Here is a 20,056-nt window from a genome sequence, read left to right as displayed (position 1 = left end):
TATCTTGATGTACTGCGTTGTGAATCGAAAGTTAATTGAATGTGAATTAAGTGTGAATTGAAAGTGAATCAAATAAAATGTGAATTAATTGTGAATTGAAAGTGAATCGAATTGAATGTGTATAAAGTGTAAATTAAATTGTAAGTGAATCAAATTGAACGCAAATCAAATGGAAATCGAATTAAAGGTGAAAGGAAAGGGAATTGAATGTTAATCGAATATGAATTTAATGTGAATCGATCGAATCAAAAGAATTTAATGTCAATTGAATCAAAGGTCTTCTAGTTGGGAAATAATCATTTTGAACTTTTTGCTAATAACATTTGCATTAAAATATGCACATATGTAGGCTACTTTTATTTCTATGCCTGATATGTCGAAAACATTAAAAAAAAATTGTCTCTTCAAACTTATAAATCACATAAATGCATATTTTCAATTCAAAACTACCATATTTGAGGAAAAAAATCGAGTAGTTTGATCTTGCCCCCCTCAATCTATGCTGCTTACGGCCCTATAGCTAGGCTACTATATAGTTTTACGATTACGGACTCAGTCTTCTTTTTGTTTGACCGATTCAAATTTATGATGAATCCAAATCAGGCAGAGAAACTGCAAGCCAAGGGTTAACGTGCTACTAGTCGTTTCCTGGTTGGAGGCAAATTAAGGGCGTGTTACTGTCTAGACTCCAGAGGAAGCTGTCAAGCTTCTCTTTCAAAGCAGCATCAGTTCTGTCACCTACTGCACCTCAGTGGAGTGAATGAGAAGCGGATACGGGACAATAACGTCACTGCTCTCTGTTGCTCCTTTTAATATTGCGTAACGCGCGATGCTGCTATGCTATGCGAACGACCAGCTGATATTTCATAGCTAACGGCGGCCTGATGGAGGGGACGACTGCGAATCGAAAAACATCTTAGCACCGCTGATCGAACACGGAAGGGATCAAACTATATCCAGACGACATTTCACCAGCGGTTTGCTCTGCATTGGTAAATCAAATATCATTTCATTTCGCAGGGTGTCGCGCCTGTGGTGATTGTTTATTCGGCGCGTTTCGCTTGCGAACAAAACAACTAGCCTGTTTTATTACTGCGTTTATTTACAGCAGAACGAGTTTTTTTTTGGCGAATAAAGGAATAAACAGAGAGGATGGCAGGCCCTGATTCCCCGCAGCAGCAGCAGGTTGAGGAGAACGCCGAGCAGATCGATGACGCCGAGCTGGCGTTTCAAGGCATCAATATGCTGCTCAATAATGGCTTCAAAGAAAGCGACGAGCTCTTCAGGAGATACAGGTAAGATTAATATGCCTCTATGAGTTTATAGTGATCTGTGTTTTAAAATGGGCTGTGTTTGTTTGGAGAAATGGGAGGCAAATTATTTGGCCTCCCTGTCTTTTTCTATTCATTTTCAACATGACCAACACATGGGACATGCCTCAAAACACTGATCCATCTGTGTCATTTTTCTTCTAGATATAAACCATCATCATTATCATCAATTAAACAATTGTTTATCAACACACACACACACACGGTTTGAAATTAACTTTTTTCACTCACTGGGTAATTTGGCTACTTAATTTTTAAGTCAGAACTTCTACTAGCCCAATTTATAAAAAATAATAATAAACCATATTATCTATTGGTCGATTGATAGTTAGATATTTTTAATGCTTTATTTTAAACAAATAACATGTAAATTAAAAGTGCACTATGTAGGATTTTTGCAGTAAAATATCAAAAAATATCCCATATGTTATATCCCAAATGTTTCCAACTATTTGTAAATTGCTCTGCCTTGCTCAGCTCCTCAACACTCTGTGCTGCTCTGCTCATACACACATTAGGAGTAGTGAGTCAAGAACACACTAGCAAGTGCAAACTTACAAGGGTAACTTCCATATTACATCAGAAGAACATCACACGCTATCACATGCAAAATACAATAGGAATAAAAAAGAGACTAAAGCGAAAGAAAGATCAACAGCAATCATGATGACTCACAAATTTCATATTTCACATTTCACATTTGCGCTAAATCTGAGCAGATTTGGCTTTCACAAACTTCCCCAGCAGAGTAAAACATTTTTTTAAAACAACTTTTCAAATCAGCTAGTGGCCAAGCACCATTTCTCAGTACTAAAAACTAAAACTGAAATAAAAATGTATAACAACTACACAGATAAAATATAATTCTATATTTTTAATAAGCATAACCATAATAATAGTATCCCAATTATATTAAAATAACACTGGTGCTACTAAATACTTAAAGTAGCTTCTTATTACAATAATATGAATATCAATTCATTATGTTGTCAATAGTTTTGTTTTAATTGTTGGATACAGTAGAGGTGGAACAGTCCAAAATCGGACTTTTGACATCGTTAATTTTTGTAAGAGAAGTTTATCAAACACATTTAATAGGTCTCATGGGATTTGTCCTCAAATGCTTTAAAAAAAATAAGGATACAGTGGAGCTAAACCTTCTCGTGAGAACATAGACAACTCTTTGTCTACATCAAATAAATAAAATTATGGGTACATAGAAGATGAATGGTTGTTTGCCTGGTGGATGTAGCCCTAGGCATGGGCGCACGCTTGAACAAAAACATGGACTGATGATGTACACACAATGCAGATGGAAATATAAAAATAAGTCACCTTTTTTGAGTGGAAAAGGCCTAATTTTTGTATCTATTTGACTGATTTGTGAATGTGTAAACTGTAAATAGTAATTCAAATATTAAATTAATGCAATAAAATTGAAGAAACAGTAAAAAATTATTAGTGAAGCATGAGGGTTTATATATCAGAAGAAACCGCTACTTAAGTCATGCTTAAGGATACAGATAATCATGGTAATTAGGTTTAATGCTATTAAGATTGTAGTGCTTAGGCTTTATATGCAGTAATTCCTTGTTTAATGTGAAATATAATCTTATGAGCAGGTCTGCACGGAGTTACGCATCATTAAAAAAGTTCTACACATCCCTGCCACAATTTATGTATTTAATATTATATAATACATTTTATGATATATAATATTCAGTTTTATTTTGCTTTCAGCCACCAACTGGAATATACGGGTACTGGTCATATAATTAGAATATCATTAAAAAGTAGATTTATTTCATTCCATTCAAAAAGTGAAACTTGTATATTATATTCATTCATTACAGACAGACTGATCTATTTCAAATGTTTATTTGATTATAACTGACAACTATGTAAAATCCCAAATTTAGTATCTAGAAAAGGTTCAATATTGTAGACACCTGGAGCCACACTCTAATCAGAAAATTAACTCAAAACACCTACAAAGGCCCTTAAATGGTCTGCCAGTCTAGTTCTGTAGGCTACACAATCATGGGGAAGACTGCTGACTTTACAGTTGTCCAAAAGACAACCAATGACACTTTGCACGAAGGAGGGCAAGACACAAAAGATTATTGTAAAAGTGGCTGGCTGTTCACAGAGCTCTGTGTCCAAGCACATTAATAGCGAGGTGAAGGGAAGGAAAATATGTGGTAGAAAAAAAGTACAAACAATAGGGATAACCGCACCCTGGAGAGGATTGTGAAACAAAACCCATTCAAAAATATAGGGGAGACTCACAAAGAGAGGACTGCAGCTGGAGTCAGTGCTTCAAGAACCACTACGCACAGACGTATGCAAGAAATGGGTTTCAGCTGTTGCATTCCTTGTGTCAAGCCACTCTTGAACAACAGACAGCGTCAGAAGCGCATCGCCTGGGCTAAAGACAAAAAGGACTGGACTCCTGCTGAGTGATCCGAAGTTATGTTCTCTGATTAAATTCAGTTTTGAATTTCCTTTGGAAATCAGGTTCCCGGAGTCTAGAGGAAGAGAGGAGAGGCATACAATCCACATTGCTTGAGGTCCAGTGTAAAGTTTCCACAGTCAGTGATGGTTTGGGGTGCCATGTCATCTACTGGTGTTGGTCCACTGTGTTTTCTGAGGTCCAAGGGCAACACCAGGAGGTTTTAGAGCACTTCATGCTTCCTGCTGCTGACCAACTTTATGGAGATGCAGATTTCATTTTCCAACAGGACTTCTCACCTGTACACAGAGCCAAAGCAACCAGCACCTGGTTTAAGGACCATGATATCCTTGTTCTTAATCCCTGTTCTTAATTGGCCAGCAAACTCGCCTGACCTTAACCCCATAGGAAATCTATGGGGTATTGTGAAGAGGAAGATGTGATATGCCAGACCCAACAATGCTGAAGAGCTGAAGGCCACTATCAGAACAACCTTGGCTTTCATAACACCTGAGCAGTGCCACAGACTGATCGACTCCATGCCACGCCACGCCACATTGCTGCAGTAATTCAGGCAAAAGGAGCCCCAACTAAGTATTGAGTGCTATACATGCTCATACTTTTCATGTTCATACTTTTTAGTTGGCCAAGATTTGGCAAAGGATAAAAATCCTTTCTTCGTATTGGTCTTAAGTAATATTCTAATTTTCTGAGATACTGGATTTGGGATTTTCCTTAGTTGTCTGTTATAATCATCAAAATGAAAATAAATAAACATTTGAAATATATCAGTCTGTGTGTAATGATTGATTATAATATACAAGTTTAACTTTTTTAAACGGGATTTGTGAAATATATAAACTTTTTGATCATATTCTAATTATAGGACAGCACCTGTATATTGCTCTCCGCTCTATAAGGCATCTTACCATGCTTAAATCAGTTTTTAGATTTTTGGGAATATTTAATGTTTTTTCAGAGGCTAAACATTTTAGTGTGTTGTTTCGTCACCTGGCTTGCCATATCCCATGATTCCATATTTTGTCTGCAGGACCCACAGTCCTCTGATGAGCTTCGGTGCCAGTTTTGTCAGCTTCTTGGTAAGTGAACTCCATTAAAAGACTATTAGGGGCCATTTACACAACACCGTTTTTAACTAAAAACGTAAAACTTTGTATGCGTTTTGGCCATTCATTTACAAGACAACTGTGTTTCGGTGGCCTGAAAACGCAAACTTTTAAAAGTGTGTTGTAAAAGGCATGTTTTCTGTGTAAACTACAAAAACATGAATTTGTGAAAACTGATATTATACATAATGCACATCACATGTCCAGTCTATAGGTGCGTAGTGTTTATTTACCAAGTGACATTGTAGATTGAGCATACATTGTCGTGTAAACGTACCCTTAGTTAGTACATCCAGTGCGCTTGCCACAGAATTGGCTGAAAGTGATACTAGCAACTCTGCAGTTCATGAAACTCCTTTTAAGATTTTTAAAAGATGCTTGCCCAGAATATTAGCCACTAAGCGAGTTTTAACGCTAACCCTGTATTTATTGGGGCAAGTAGCCTGCTGTTTAACAGAAAGCATTCTGAGAAAAAACAAAGCGAATAGCAGTAGTGGCAACATCCGCTGGGCAGCCCAAGGTCATTGTCTTGTCTAATTAGTTTGACATCAGCCCCATCATTCCTTGTCCATCTCTGTAATCTCGGTTATGTCATGACACAGTCAGCAAATGCTCTCATTCGTACTCCATCCGCAGTCCTGTTTCCTGCAGCGCTGCTCTCGTTTCATCCTGACCATTAATAAGAGTGAGAGGACAGGAAGTGAAATGAGAAAATGAGACCATGTTCAAAACGATTATTTTTTTTAAATTATTATTATTTTTTAATTATAGGATTTTTTTTATTCTACATTTATATATCGAATATTTTATTTTTCAAAAATGTTATATATATAATATATATATAAAATGTTCCCTTTATTTTATAGGAGAATAGCAAATATTGTTTTTTATTTTAAATATATATATATTTTTAATAGGATATCTTTTTTCTGAAATTCAATAAATAAATACATTTTTATTTTATTTTTTATTTCCTTTTGTATGAGAATAGCAAATACACATTTATTTTAATTTTAGTCTACATTTGTATAAAAGATTTATATTTATTTTTTAATTTAATTTATTTATCAAATGTAGTTTTATTCCCTCTAGCTTCCCCCACCCCCAATTTATTTCATTTCTAAAGTCAAATTATTTCATTTTTATTTATTTTTTGTATGAGTGGCAAATCAAATTTACATTTGTATTGAATATTTTTAAGGTAAATTGTAATTTTTATTTTATTTTATAGGAGCATAGCAAATAATTCAATATCCTATTGTATAGGATATTTTTTCCCCTGAAGTGAATATTCTATTCTATTCTATTCTATTCTATTCTATTCTATTCTATTCTATTCTATTCTATTCTATTCTATTCTATTCTATTCTATTCTATTCTATTCTATTCTATTCTATTCTAGTGCCCTTAATGTAATAATGGTAGTGTTTGGAATAGTGGAATGGCACACTATAATGTACAGTTTGCATGGAAAACCCAAAAGGCGAATGTTTATGGTTGTGTAATGCATACTGTTTCACATTCCATTAAAAAAAGTAGTAGGCGGTTTTGAGATTTTACTGTGCAGTACACTGTATGAACACAGCTCGAGTTTCTCCTCAAGAGTTAAAGATTAGACCTTATCATAACCTCTTATGTCAACGCCAGTGCCTCAGGATGTGATCTGTGATGTCACTTTTGACTGGTAGTGTACTTCACATTACAGAAAAAAGAACTGTCATGGCTTCTATTTCACCAAGACTTTAAGTAAAGGCCCTTTTTTTGGGACTGTCTATTCTGTATTTTACTTCCGACAGTGATATTACCACTTTCTTACTGTTATGAAAAATAACAGTGTAACTAGTGAGGGACATGTATAGATGTTGTAGTCCTTAATATTCTCATTTAGATGGATTTTAATCCATTTTAAGTGTGCGTTTTTTCAGAAGATGAAAGAGGTTTGAGTTTGTTCTTGTAAAGGTTTTGTAAAAGGATGGCACATCCAAAAAAACGCACAAGTATTAAGTTCACTTTCGCTGTTAGAAGGTCCACTGTCTTCGACTTTGAAAACCCCTTTTGTAGAATGATTTTTTTCCAAATATAGCTGTTCAAGTCATCTGGTGAAAACCATTGCTATTCAAGTCAATGGTGAAAAGCGAAATATTGCAATGTCAGTTTTTTCCAACATTGTGCAGCCATAATATTGGTGTGATCATAGAATGCCATGATGACATTCGAGGAGGAAAAAATGCAGATGGCCAGTGACGACCTGAGGACTACTGAAAAGCTTTGCGAGAGCGACAACGCCGGCGTCATCGAGACCATCCGCAACAAAATAAAGAAGAGCGTGAGTGTGTGGCAGCAGCAGCGGATGGGATTTGTTTGCCAGATTCCTTGCATTAACATTCTTCACATTTTCGTACTTTTTTTATCTTCATGCCAGATGGACTCGCAGAGATCAGGAGTGGTGATTGTGGATCGTCTTCAGAGACAGATCATCGTGGCTGACTGCCAGGTTTACCTCGCCGTTCTGTCCTTCGTCAAGCAGGAACTCTCAGGTGGGTTCTGAATGCTTACGTTTTACATTGGAAAAACTGCTTGAAACATTTGCATGCCAAGGGTAAACAAACTTTAAATATTAGAGAGGATAGAAGTGCAGGTATTGTGCAGAACATTGTATTTTTATTATTATTGTATTTATGTAATAAATGTTTTTTGATTTATTTGAAAATTATTTATAATAATTAATACTACTACTTATCCTATATAATGAAATTGCTTTAATTTTAGATTTTTAAATATTTTATTTACTTATAGTAGTTTATTTACATATATTTAGTTATAGTAGTATACACAGATTAAGATTATTAAACATAATTCAGCTTCTCAGCTTCTTGAATGAAAAATTGAATTAACCTTGCGATAGTGAAATAATAAGAGTTCAGTACATGGACATCACATACTGTGAGTCTCAAACATCATTGCCTCCACCTTCAAATGTAAATCTCGTGCATCAGAAGACACAATGGAAAAATAAGTGCTTCTCAACATGAGGCCAACCATGACGCAACCATTGGTGATAATTTATATGTACGCCCCCAACATTTGCATCTGTCAAAACATGTTCATTGTCAGGCGAAACTGACAAGGCAGAATCATCAGGACTGCAGGTAAACAAGACACTTGAGAATAGCAAAAACGGCAACTCTCATGACGCACATAATGTTTAGGCTTTACAGGGGACGTGAGGACTTTTCATACGTTAACAGTCATGGTTGAGGTTTATTATAATCAGATAACACAATTAATTTCAAAATCGTTCGTTTGTTCGGCCCATTTCAAGCAAGCTTCGCTCAGTGTCTTAAACTGAAGAAAGGGGCAACTATATTCCTGCAAGCAGTAAGATTTATCCACTTATTGACTAGCTGTCTAAACAATTTCTGATTAAATTGAAGGTTTCTTAGAGAGACAGCATTGTCTAGATAACGCAAGATGCTAGTACAGTAACAACAGGAAACTCCAAGTAATACAAAACTAAATAGTGTGTCTAATGACAAAGGGTAATATTCCTTTGTTTAACAAAATACAACCGTAGGTACGGTGCTTACAGATTGTTCATTCGATCCTTCCAGCAAACGTCCCCTTTTCCACCATATAAGTTATAATGATAGTCATTTGACAAGGCTATTCATTTTGTAAAAATATAAGTTATATATTTATATTTTTGAGAACTTAATAAAAGCATGCAAAAACATCATAGGCCTAATTCAGAGTACATCACAGTCACTTGCACAGCCTACATTGTGACTAACGTTATATAAACATGCAATATCATTGACGAAAAAAGATTAGTCTAAAATGTAGACTGAATGACACATTTTAAGTAGTGTTGGTGTTTTCAGATCGTGCATATGGTTGCCAGATTGGGCATGTTTAGGTAAAACACAGCATAGTATACGTGTTCTTTTCACAGAAAAGAAAAGTTCTGTTTGGAGGATTTAAATTACTGAAATCTGGCAACCGCAAGCATGCGCGCTCTCTCTTTCTCGTGCGGATGATCTGAAAACACCAATAAACAAGTAGCCTGTATTTTAGCAATCTCCATTTGACATGTTCTGCTTAGTGTCATTCAGTCGGTCTGTGTTCTGTCAGGACGGTCAGGACTCACGAGCGCTTCACTGAACTGCTGAGCTGCTGAAATAAGCCAATCAGAGCAGAGCTCAACATTAACATTCATGACTCTTCCAAATAAGGCAAAAAAAGAGCATTACATCCTAGGGACAATTTCTAGGGTTGTAAATGAACCTGCCCTTAAATAAGCCACATACCCTCTATGTCAGAGAACAATTTAACATATTGTATCAACTCATTCTATGGCACCTTTAAAAAATCTTAATAATGCTGTAGAACATTACAGTGTTTTGGAGCTGTTAACACATTTTCTTTAATTTAATATTGCAATGACCTGTCGCCCCTCAGCATACATCAAAGGAGGCTGGATCCTCCGTAAGGCCTGGAAGATGTACAACAAATGCTACAGCGACATCAGCCAACTGCAGGAAGCCTGCCGGATACAGTCCTCCGACCAGGAGGGGGCGCTGGTCTCTGATCAGGCCAACCAGAACACGTCAACTGAGAGTGATGGCCGGGTAACAGAAGAGGTTCTGGATCGCCTGAAGGGTTCGGTCAGCTTCGGCTATGGGCTCTTTCACTTGTGTATTTCGATGGTGCCTCCACACCTGCTCAAGATCGTCAACCTGCTGGGCTTCCCTGGAGACCGTCACCAAGGTCTTGCCTCCTTAGCATATGCCAGCGAGAGCAAAGATATGAAAGCCCCACTCGCCACGTAAGCCAACATTTTTTTGGTGTTTCTCGCACCAATGACAGTCCAGCTTTTGACGTGATTGTATTCTTGCTTATTAGCATTTGTTGAAATGTTTTGAGCTTATATGCCAGAGGAAATTTCCTCCCTTATGATGTTCTGTGCAAAGCCGTGTATTCGTGAGTACATGCTGTTACACCGCTGAACTAGGGGTTACATAATTGATGGCATCTGAAAGGTCACAATTAGAGATAAAGAGCATTAGAGGAAAAGGCCATCTGAGCACGTGCAAGCAAATGTTAGCACAGACTCAACCATTACTACTGAACATTACTGGTTTTAATAAAGAATGGAAGAAAGAAAATGATTTAATTTTGAATTCAAATATTATCAAAAAGCAGATGATATTGTATTTTCAAGCCCGTTATCATCAGACTTTTAAAATGTATTAAAAATAACTTGCATTGAAGGTCTTTCAAAAAGTCCATCAATAAAGCAGCCACCATCCATAACACCTTAGCAACAGCCTGGCAACCACCCAGAAAAATCTAGCAACACCCTTGCAACCATTCCCAACACCCTGACCCTAGCAATTTTGGCAAATTTTGTACAGTCAAACACCATTCAGATACCAGCAACAGCCTAGCAACCACATAGCAGCATTCTTGCAACCATCCACAACACCCTAGCATTATGGCAATTTCATACAGTCTAAGAGTCTAGTAACAGCCTAGGAACCACACAACATTATCAACGCCAATCACCCATAACACCATAGCAATAGCCTAGTAACCACCCAGAACAATCTAGCAACCATATAGCAACACCCTTGCAACCACCTGCAACACCCTATAGCATTATGGTAATTTTTGTGCAGTCAAACACCATTCATATCCTAGCAACAGAACAATCCACAACCACATAACAATGCCCTGACAATCATCCACAACACAGGGCAGTGTGTCCATCCATATCATCTTAACCACTTTGCAACAGCCTATCAAGTATCCAAAACACCCTAACAACCACATAACAACCCCTTGGCAACCATCTAAATCACCATAGCATTATTAGTAGCAAGACCATCCATAACACCTTATCAACCACCTAGCAACAGTCTAGCAGCAATCACCCAGAAAACGTAGATTTGGCCTAACAACATCACAGAACAATCTAGCTACCATATGGCAACACCCTGGCAACCATCCAAAACACCCTAGCATTATTAGTAGCAAGACCCTCCATAACACCTTATCAACCACCTAGCAACAGTCTAGCAGCAATCCCCCAGAAAACCCTAGATTTGGCCTAACAACATCACAGAACAATCTAGCTACCATATGGCAACACCCTGGCAACCATCCAAAACACCCTAGCATTATTAGTAGCAAGACCATTCATGACACCTTATCAACCACCATAACATAAAAATGGCCAAACAACCTTCTAGAACAATCTATATACCACAAAGCAACACCCTGGCAACCATCCAACACACTCTAGTATTATTAAAAGCAAGACCTTCCATAACACCTTATTAACCAGCTAGCAACAGTCTAGCAACCACCCAGAAAACCCTAGATTTGGTTTAAAAAGATCCCAGAACAATCTAGCTACCATATGGCAACAACCTGGCAACCATCAACTACACCCTAGCATTATTAGTAGAAAGACAATCCATGACACCTTAGTAACCACCAGTACACCATAGAAATGGCTTTACAACCCCCCAGAACAATCTAGCTACCACATAGCAACACCCTGGCAACCATCCACCACACTCTAGTATTATTAAAAGCAAGACCATCCATAACACCTTATTAACCACCTAGCAACAGTCTAGCAACCACCAAGAAAACCCTAGATTTGGCCTAAAAACATCCCAGAACAATCTAGCTACCATATGGCAACACCCTGGCAACCATCCAAAACACCCTAGCATTATTAGTAGAAAGACTATTCATGACACCTTATCAACCAACATAACATAGAAATGGCCAAACAACCTTCTAGAACAGTCTAGATACCACAAAGCAACGCCCTGGCAACCACCCATAGCCTAGAAATATGGCAAATTCCATATAGTCATCATTCTGATTTTTTTCATTGAATTTAACAAAAGTAGTTTTTTTTTTAAAGAGGTAAGACTTTATTCTTGAACTACTTTTGACTACGTCGAACTGAATTGTTCATAACCCTTTTTACACTTCTCTGAGATTCATTGTTCTCGGTTGTTCATGGCCAGGGGCTGACAGATTGCGGAACAGTTCTAATAATAGAGATGAATTTAAGCATACTTAATCCAGCCTGGGACAAAACCCTCCCAATTTGCTCTTCTGATGAATAGATGCAGGGTTTTTTTCCCGAATCGATGCCGCTGTAGCATTTGTTCAGTTTGTACACACAAAATATATTATATATTAATATAATATATGAATAAACATCCAAACGGTGTCATATATACTTTCACTTCTTTTCTCATGTCATCTCTCTCAGTTTGGCTCTCTTGTGGTACCACACCGTAGTGCAGCCCTTCTTTGCCCTGGACGGCTCTGACTCGCGTGCCGGGCTCCTGGAGGCTAAAGCCATTCTGCAGAAGAAGGCAATGGTCTACCCAAACTCCTCTCTCTTCATTTTCTTCAAGGGACGGGTGCAGAGATTAGAGGTGGGCATTTAGGGTTTTCGCATCAGTTTCACCAGAGCAGATGATGGTTGCTTGATAATCCATTGACGTGATTAAGTATTTGAAATAATAGTGCGGTTTAATCTTCCATGATGTTTAATTACTATACAACCACTGCAATTACTTTCTTTTAGTGGGTGTGTTGGATGCAGTGGAAGCCATCCAAAGCCAACCATTAATGTTTAACATCTCCCAATACAAAGAGAAAAAGAAATGTCATTTTGATACAAGATGATACATTGTTTCATGCATCTCGAGTTAAATCAGGGCACAGGAACATGGTCTAAAAAAATAAGAAAATTGAGTAAAAGGAAATCAAGTCAACATTTATTTTTTACAATGAACATGGTCTGAAAACAATGCTTAGGTAGGTGGCATGTGTCAAAGTAACATCCACATGGATGGCAGGACACAGTGTTACCCAGCAGAATATTGCCCAAAGCGTTACAATGCCTCCGCCCGCTTTCCTTCTTTTTTTCCTTTCTTTTTTTCACCGGCTTTCCTTCTACCCATAGTGCATCCTGGTGCCATGTGTTCCCCAGCTAAGCGACGCACACACACCCGGCTATCCACGCATTGTAAAAGAAAACATGATTCATCAGACCACCTTCTTCCATTGCTCTGTGGTCCCGTTCTGATGCTCTCATGCTAATATATTTGGATAGGGGTCAGCATGGGCACCCTGACTGGTCTGCGGCTATGCAGCCCCATGTGCAATAAACTGCGATGCACTGTGTATTGTGACACCTTTCTATCAGAACCAGCACACGGGCCAGCCTTCGCTCCCCACGTGCATCAGGGGGCCTTGGCCACCTGTGATCCTGTCGCCAGTTCACCACTGTTCTTCCTTGGAGTACTTTTGATAGATACTGACCAATGCAGACCGGGAACACCCCACAAAGTGCTTTGGAAATGCTGTGATCCAGTCCTCCAGCCATCACAATTTGGCTCTTATCAAACTCACACAAATCCTTAAATTTGCCCATTTTTCCTGCTTCTAACACATCAACTTTGAGGACAAAATGCTCACTTCCTGCCTAATATATCCCACCCACTAAGAGGTGCCAGGATGAAAGCATTGCCAGTGTTATTTACTATACATGTCAGAAGTTATAATGTTATGCCTGATCTATACGTGTGTGTGTGTGTGTGAACAAATCGTATCTGTATACATCGTGGTTTGATAATGTATGTATCTTTTCTTTTTCAGTGCCAAATCAACAGTGCACTGGCGTCATTTCAGGATGCTCTGGAGTTCGCCTCAGACCAAAGAGAGATTCAACATGTGTGCCTCTATGAAATTGGTACAAATATATATTCGTCTTTTTAGTGGGAACAGAATCAGTGCTTGCAAAGTATAGTGATTTTGTTTTGTTTTTTTTAAGCAATTTTAGTGAATTTAGGCCTGCCATTTAGAAAAACATGTACCTAATCGTATGTGGAAAGTTTCCAACCAATTAATAATTCATTGTTTTGTGTATATCGTTCCGTTTGTTCTGGATTTGCAGGCTGGTGCAGCATGATAGAGATGAACTTTGAAGATGCCTTCAGGTCTTTTGAGCGACTGAAGAATGAATCCCGATGGTCGCAGTGTTACTATGCTTACCTCACTGGAGGTCAGATTATTTTGTCTGTCAAACTCTCTCGAACGTGTCTTTTAAAATAACCGTTTTGATAAAAGCTTTTGCGTCTCAACCCAAAGTATGTCAGGGGGCTTCTGGTGATCTAGAGGGAGCCAAAGCTGTTTTTCGAGATGTCCAGAAGCTTTTTAAACGCAAGAACAATCAGATTGAGCAGTTTGCACTGAAAAGAGTGAGTTATTTTAGTTAATATAATTATGTAAATATTGTATGAACCACATTTTTTTAATTTTTTTATTAGTTATTTCTAAATTGTTTCTTCTACATTTTGTCTCACTAGGCAGAGAAACTGAGGAAAGTCCCACTTACGCGAGAGCTGTGCATTCTGGGTATTGTAGAGGTGCTATACTTATGGAAAGCTCTTCCAAACTGCTCTTCCTCAAAACTCCAGCTTATGAATCAAGGTAAAGAGAACCTTGAGTTAAAGCGAGATGCAATGCATTCACTCTTCCCTCATTATAACACTTATCTTGATGCTGTATTCAGTGCTACAGGGGCTGGATGACCCATCAAGCCTGGGCCTAAAACACCTGCTGCTTGGTGCTATTCAGAAATGTCTGGGAAATATTAAAGATGCTGTTCAGGTTTGTTCAGTTAACCAAAAACAGTTAAAAAATTTCAGGGGCAAATGTTACAAAATGCAGAAGATGACACCTTAAACACATGTTTCAGAATGATCTGGCACAGGTTTAATCTTTATCCGCTCACATACAGTGCTTAATACTGCTTCTGATTTTGTTCGCAGTCGTTCCAGCTGGCAGCGCAGGATGAATACGGCCGTCTGAATAACAGCTACGTGCAGCCATATTCCTGCTATGAGCTGGGCTGTGTGTTACTGGCTAAACCTGAGGTAAATAACATTCCGAATCACTTTATTCTCAATTTAAAGGCACTGTGTTTAGTGCAAAATCCTGTGGTAAGCATTCACATATAGAATTAGTGAACTTTACTCCATAAATTATGTTGGATATAATTATGAAATAAATGATATATTATCTCCTTAAACCTTAATTTGGAGCAAGTGATATAAAAAAACATTACACCGTGAATCTCATTGTGTGGCTCTTGTTCTTTATTATCCAGCTAGAATTAAGAAATTATATGAATAATATCTGGATTGGATTTTTTTTGTTGAGCAACTGCATAGCAACACCTAGCAACCAACCAGAATATCAATACTGTATGGCCTTAAAAATCTTCAGACTACTTTGAACTGAAAACTAGGGATGCACCAATGCAACTTTTTCAAGAAAAAGTCTGATACTAAAACTTTCAATATGGTAGTTGCCAATGCTGAGTAACGATAGTTGCATTTATAAAAAATAAACAATTAAATGTCAAAATTTAAATTTAATACATTTCTTATTTTAAATAATATATATATATATTGTTTAAACATTAGGTAGAGAAATCAAAATAATATTAATTATTTTAGTTGGTATATTTTGTTTAGCCAAATAGTTGTTTCCTTCAGTCACATTCATGCTTAATTATGCCTGTTATAATGTATTGTATGGGCTTCTGTTACTGTTCTGTATTATATTTCAAACCGATACTGGTATCGGTGCATCCCTACTGAAAACCTTCAACCTGATACAGATACCAATACTGGTATCTCTATTGGTTCATCCCTACTAAAAAACACTTTCAAACCGATATACTGGTATCAGTGCATCCCTACTGAAACCTTTCAAACAGATATATACTGGTATCGGTGCATCCCTACTGAAACCTTTCAAACAGATATATACTGGTATCGGTGCATCCCTACTGAAAACTTTCAAACCGATATACTGGTATCGGTGCATCCCTACCGAAAACTTTCAAACCGATATACTGGTATCGGTGCATCCCTACTGAAAACTTTCAAACCGATATACTGGTATCGGTGCATCCCTACCGAAAACTTTCAAACCGATATACTGGTATCGGTGCATCCTTACCGAAACCTTTCAAACCGATATACTGGTATCAGTGCATCCCTACTGAAACCTTTCAAACAGATATATACTGGTATCGGTGCATCCCTACCGAAACCTTTCAAACCGATATACTGGTATCAGTGCATCCCTACTGAAACCTTTCAAACAGATATATACTGGTATCGGTGCATCCCTACTGAAAACTTTCAAACCGATATACTGGTATCGGTGCATTCCTACTGAAAACTTTCAAACCGATATACTGGTATCTGTGCATCCCTACTGAAACCTTTCAAACCGATATATTGGTATCGGTGCATCCCTACCGAAACCTTTCAAACCGATATACTGGTATCAGTGCATCCCTACTGAAAACTTTCAAACCGATATACTGGTATCGGTGCATCCCTACCGAAACCTTTCAAACCGATATACTGGTATCAGTGCAAGCCAAAATTAGGATTGATATTGTGCATTATTATAAAATATATTTTTGTTGGATTTTTCTTTTTTTGTAACGATTTCTAAATATGCTTAATATCGTTTTTTTCCGGTGCATTCCTACTGAAAACTTTCAAACCGATATACTGGTATCGGTGCATCCCTACTGAAAACTTTCAAACCGATATACTGGTATCGGTGCATCCATACCGAAACCTTTCAAACCGATATACTGGTATCGGTGCATCCCTACCGAAACCTTTCAAACCGATATACTGGTATCGGTGCATCCCTACCGAAACCTTTCAAACTGATATACTGGTATCGGTGCATCCATACCGAAACCTTTCAAACCGATATACTGGTATCAGTGCATCCCTACCGAAACCTTTCAAACCGATATACTGGTATCGGTGCATCCATACCGAAACCTTTCAAACCGATATACTGGTATCGGTGCAAGCCAAAATTAGGATTGATATTGTGCATTATTATAAAATATATTTTTGTTGGATTTTTCTTTCTTTGTAACGATTTCTAAATATGCTTAATATTGTTTTTTTTCCCTAAGACTCTGAGTAAAGGAAGATCATTACTGCTTCAGGCCAAGGTAAGACCATGACATGTCAGTGATTTTAGTGTCTTAAATACATCAGTAAATTGAGTTCAGTTGATGACTACTTTTGCTTGCAGGAGAACTACACCGGGTACGACTTTGAGAACAGACTGCATGTCCGTATCCATTCTGCCCTCGCCTCAATAAAGGAAGTGGTCCCTCACTGACCCAGTCCGACCTCCAGGTGCACCGTACTTTGACCGCTCCTGTCCAGCACTTTTCGAAATGAAAGCCATTTGAAGTAATCATGCTTTTCTGGAAGGAGAAACCGAAAGTCAGCGGACTTCAGCTGACAGAGGACGTGTTCGCCAATATTTTTCCGCCTAGTATTGAATCACTGTTCATGTAGCTGTTGGTCCCAATGATATTGAATTTTCACGTTCACATTTACACCCACATCATAGTGCAGATACACAGATTTTGTGTTCAGGATTGATCTGAAGTGCAAAACTTAACTCTCACAAAGAAACACGATAAATCGAATAGACTAACTGGTTAGATCCTTTCCCATAGCTTGCGCTATCATACAAAATACATTAGCATGGGATAGAACATAGATAACATTAACACATAAAAATGAAACATGTATTGTGTAACGCTTTAACCCTTTAATAAATAAGAGTATCCAACCTTACCTGTATGTCAAATCAAGATTGTATGCACCATTGTGAAGTGTAGTGATCGACCGATATGAGACTGAAATGATTGAATATTTTAATCTATTATTATTTTTGAGCCCGATTTGAGTAAAATCTAAAAAGTTGTTTCACTCAAATTTGTAATGATGAATTATTTATTTGTTTATTTTTTTCTACCAGTCAGAAGTTTGGAATAATAGTTTTTTATGTTTTTGAAAGAAGCCTCCTATGCTCATTAAGGCTGCATTTTACCAAACAATACAGAAAAAACAGTAATATTAAAAATAATATTGAGAAATAACTGTTTTATATTTAAATCAATTTAACTATATAATTTATTATTGTGATGCAAAGCTGAATTTTTAGCATCCTTTCTCCAGTCTTCAGTGTCACATGATTCTTCAAAAATCATTGTGATATCCTGATTTGCTGCTCAAGAAACATTTCTTATTGAAACATTTTTTTCTTCTGAGCAGGCAAAATGGTCACATTGGTCGTTGAATAGGTCTGGCTGATTTATCTCTTTGTCACTAGTCTAGTTGAAGACACTTCTACAGGTTAAAATGCATTACAATCAAAGTTGGCTGTTTTTATTGTATTTACTGCAAAGTTTTAACACTAGGGTTGATGATTACAAAGGGGTCACAAGGTTTAAAGTAAGTCAGGGTTCCTCTGGTGATGCTATAACATACATTTGACTAATTTCATCTAATCTGTACACCTGTGTATTCAGTTTAAGAACAGCAGCATCTTTGCCATAACATTCATTCTCATGTCCTCTGCTGGACAGCAGACATTTTCTGAAGTGGAAACCATGCACAACTACCTACTGGTCTTTCTCTGGACCAGAGGAGGTCATTTCATTTTGGACCTTGTTTTTGACAAACTATGTTGTATTTTGTTTTTGTTTTTTGTGCCAGGTGTTCTGTAATAATATTCTTCACCCAAGCTTTTCAACAGCAAATCAGTATCTCCTTTTGATGATGTCGCCTCTAAATAACTTGAATTGAATTTGAGTCATGTATATATTGTGAAATTGTTGTGAAATTTGCTCTTCCTTATTTTCTTGGCCCCATAGATGTAATATGTTTGTCCCTCGGTGGGCTTTATTCACTACTGTACACGATTCTCTATGAAAAAGCCCCTCTGGTCTCTCTCAGTAACTCGATCTTAAGCTCAAAACATGTCTTCACTGTGAAACGTGTCAATATTGGATGTTCAGGGTATTTATACCTTGTGAGGACAATAGAATTAGGAGATTTCAATAATAAAATAACGAAACTTGCCATCAAACACTGTACGTGAGGTCAATGTGTTCATTGAATTATGATAACAGAAGATGCCTTGTTTTGAAGCAACATGAGGGTGAGTAAATCATTTACATTTTTGGGTGAAGGCACGTAGACTAGAACCTTCTCTGTTTGAAACAGGGAAAATAGGTCAAGCTTATTCATTTCACATTATTATATGTGTGTGTTAGATACAGGATAAATGGGCAGTAACAAAGATCTGAGTAATTCTGACAAAGATTAAATTGGTATAGCATGGTGACTAGGTCAGATTATCTGAAACGTCAAGGCTTGTGTCTTGATCCTGGTGGGCAGTATTTCGGGGAGAGACAAACCACAAGCCCAAGCCAAGGCTTATTGATGTACGATTACTGATACCATAAGAGCCAACAGAAGGTCTAATGTGGCACAAGCCACTCAAAATATTAATGGTTATGAGAGGAATGTCCCACAAACTGGTCACAACAACGCAGTACATTCCACTCTGTTGTGTAGCTGCAGATCAATTAGAGTGCCCATGATAACCCCTGTCCACTATTGAAAGCGCCAAAACCGGACCTTGCAGCAGTGTTAGAAGGTCACCTGGTCCGATGATTCCCATTTTCTTTTACAACATGTGGACAGTCGTGTACATGTGTACCGTTTACCTGGGGAGGTGAAGGCACCAGGATGCACAGTGTGATGACAAGTTGGTGTGTAATACTCTAGGGCTAGGCATTTGTTCTGCTGGGAAACCCTGGGTCCAGCCATTCACGTAGATGTAAATTTGACATGTGCCACCAACTGGACAGTTTCACAAGACCAGGTACACCCCTTCATGACAATTGTGGTCTCATGGTGGAAGTGGCCTCTTTCAGCAGGATAATGTTTGTAGCTAACGTCTTGGTGCTAGATACCACAGGACACATTCAGGGGTCTTGTAAAATCCATGCCTCTGCATCAATTTCCATCATAATGTCTTTTCATATTGCATGAAATGATCATACACTTATTTTTTCATTTTATTTCGATGTGATGTAAATATAATCTTTAATGCCTTTTAAACAATTTTGTGCATTACATCTGTAGGCATTTTTGATAAATCTCTAAAAAATATGCACACAAGAACATGTAACA

At 37.6% G+C, this 20,056-nt stretch overlaps 1 protein-coding gene across 2 annotated transcripts; it reads left to right on the top strand.

Annotated features, from left to right (window-relative positions):
• The first annotated feature begins 639 nt into the window (after positions 1–639).
• Positions 640–18,949, top strand: ttc39c (tetratricopeptide repeat domain 39C). 2 transcript variants are annotated; one of them, XM_067415809.1, is made up of 15 exons: positions 640–992; positions 1,138–1,295; positions 4,835–4,883; positions 7,108–7,236; positions 7,333–7,447; positions 9,369–9,735; positions 12,208–12,376; positions 13,605–13,698; positions 13,903–14,010; positions 14,097–14,206; positions 14,315–14,438; positions 14,521–14,618; positions 14,780–14,884; positions 16,969–17,007; positions 17,091–18,949. In XM_067415809.1, the coding sequence occupies exons 2-15, from the start codon at positions 1,153–1,155 to the stop codon at positions 17,178–17,180; spliced, it is 1,740 nt and encodes a 579-aa protein (XP_067271910.1). In that variant the 5' UTR covers positions 640–992; positions 1,138–1,152; the 3' UTR covers positions 17,181–18,949. The 2 variants fall into 2 exon arrangements, with proteins under 2 accessions (XP_067271910.1, XP_067271909.1); XM_067415808.1 differs by having other exon boundaries at positions 1,109–1,295.
• Positions 18,950–20,056: the final 1,107 nt, after the last annotated feature.

The sequence above is a fragment of the Pseudorasbora parva genome, chromosome 14 (assembly GCF_024679245.1).
Source record: "Pseudorasbora parva isolate DD20220531a chromosome 14, ASM2467924v1, whole genome shotgun sequence".
Lineage (NCBI taxonomy): Eukaryota > Metazoa > Chordata > Actinopteri > Cypriniformes > Gobionidae > Pseudorasbora > Pseudorasbora parva.
This window is presented reverse-complemented; position numbering and strand designations above follow the sequence as displayed.

Coding starts and splice junctions, on each gene's coding strand:
- ttc39c (XM_067415809.1), top strand. CDS start 1,153: ATGGCAGGCCCTGATTCCCCGCAGCAGCAGCAGGTTGAGGAGAACGCC. Junction 7,237..7,332: donor GCAACAAAATAAAGAAGAGC/GTGAGTGTGTGG, acceptor TCTTCATGCCAG/ATGGACTCGCAGAGATCAGG. Junction 14,439..14,520: donor ACTCCAGCTTATGAATCAAG/GTAAAGAGAACC, acceptor TGCTGTATTCAG/TGCTACAGGGGCTGGATGAC.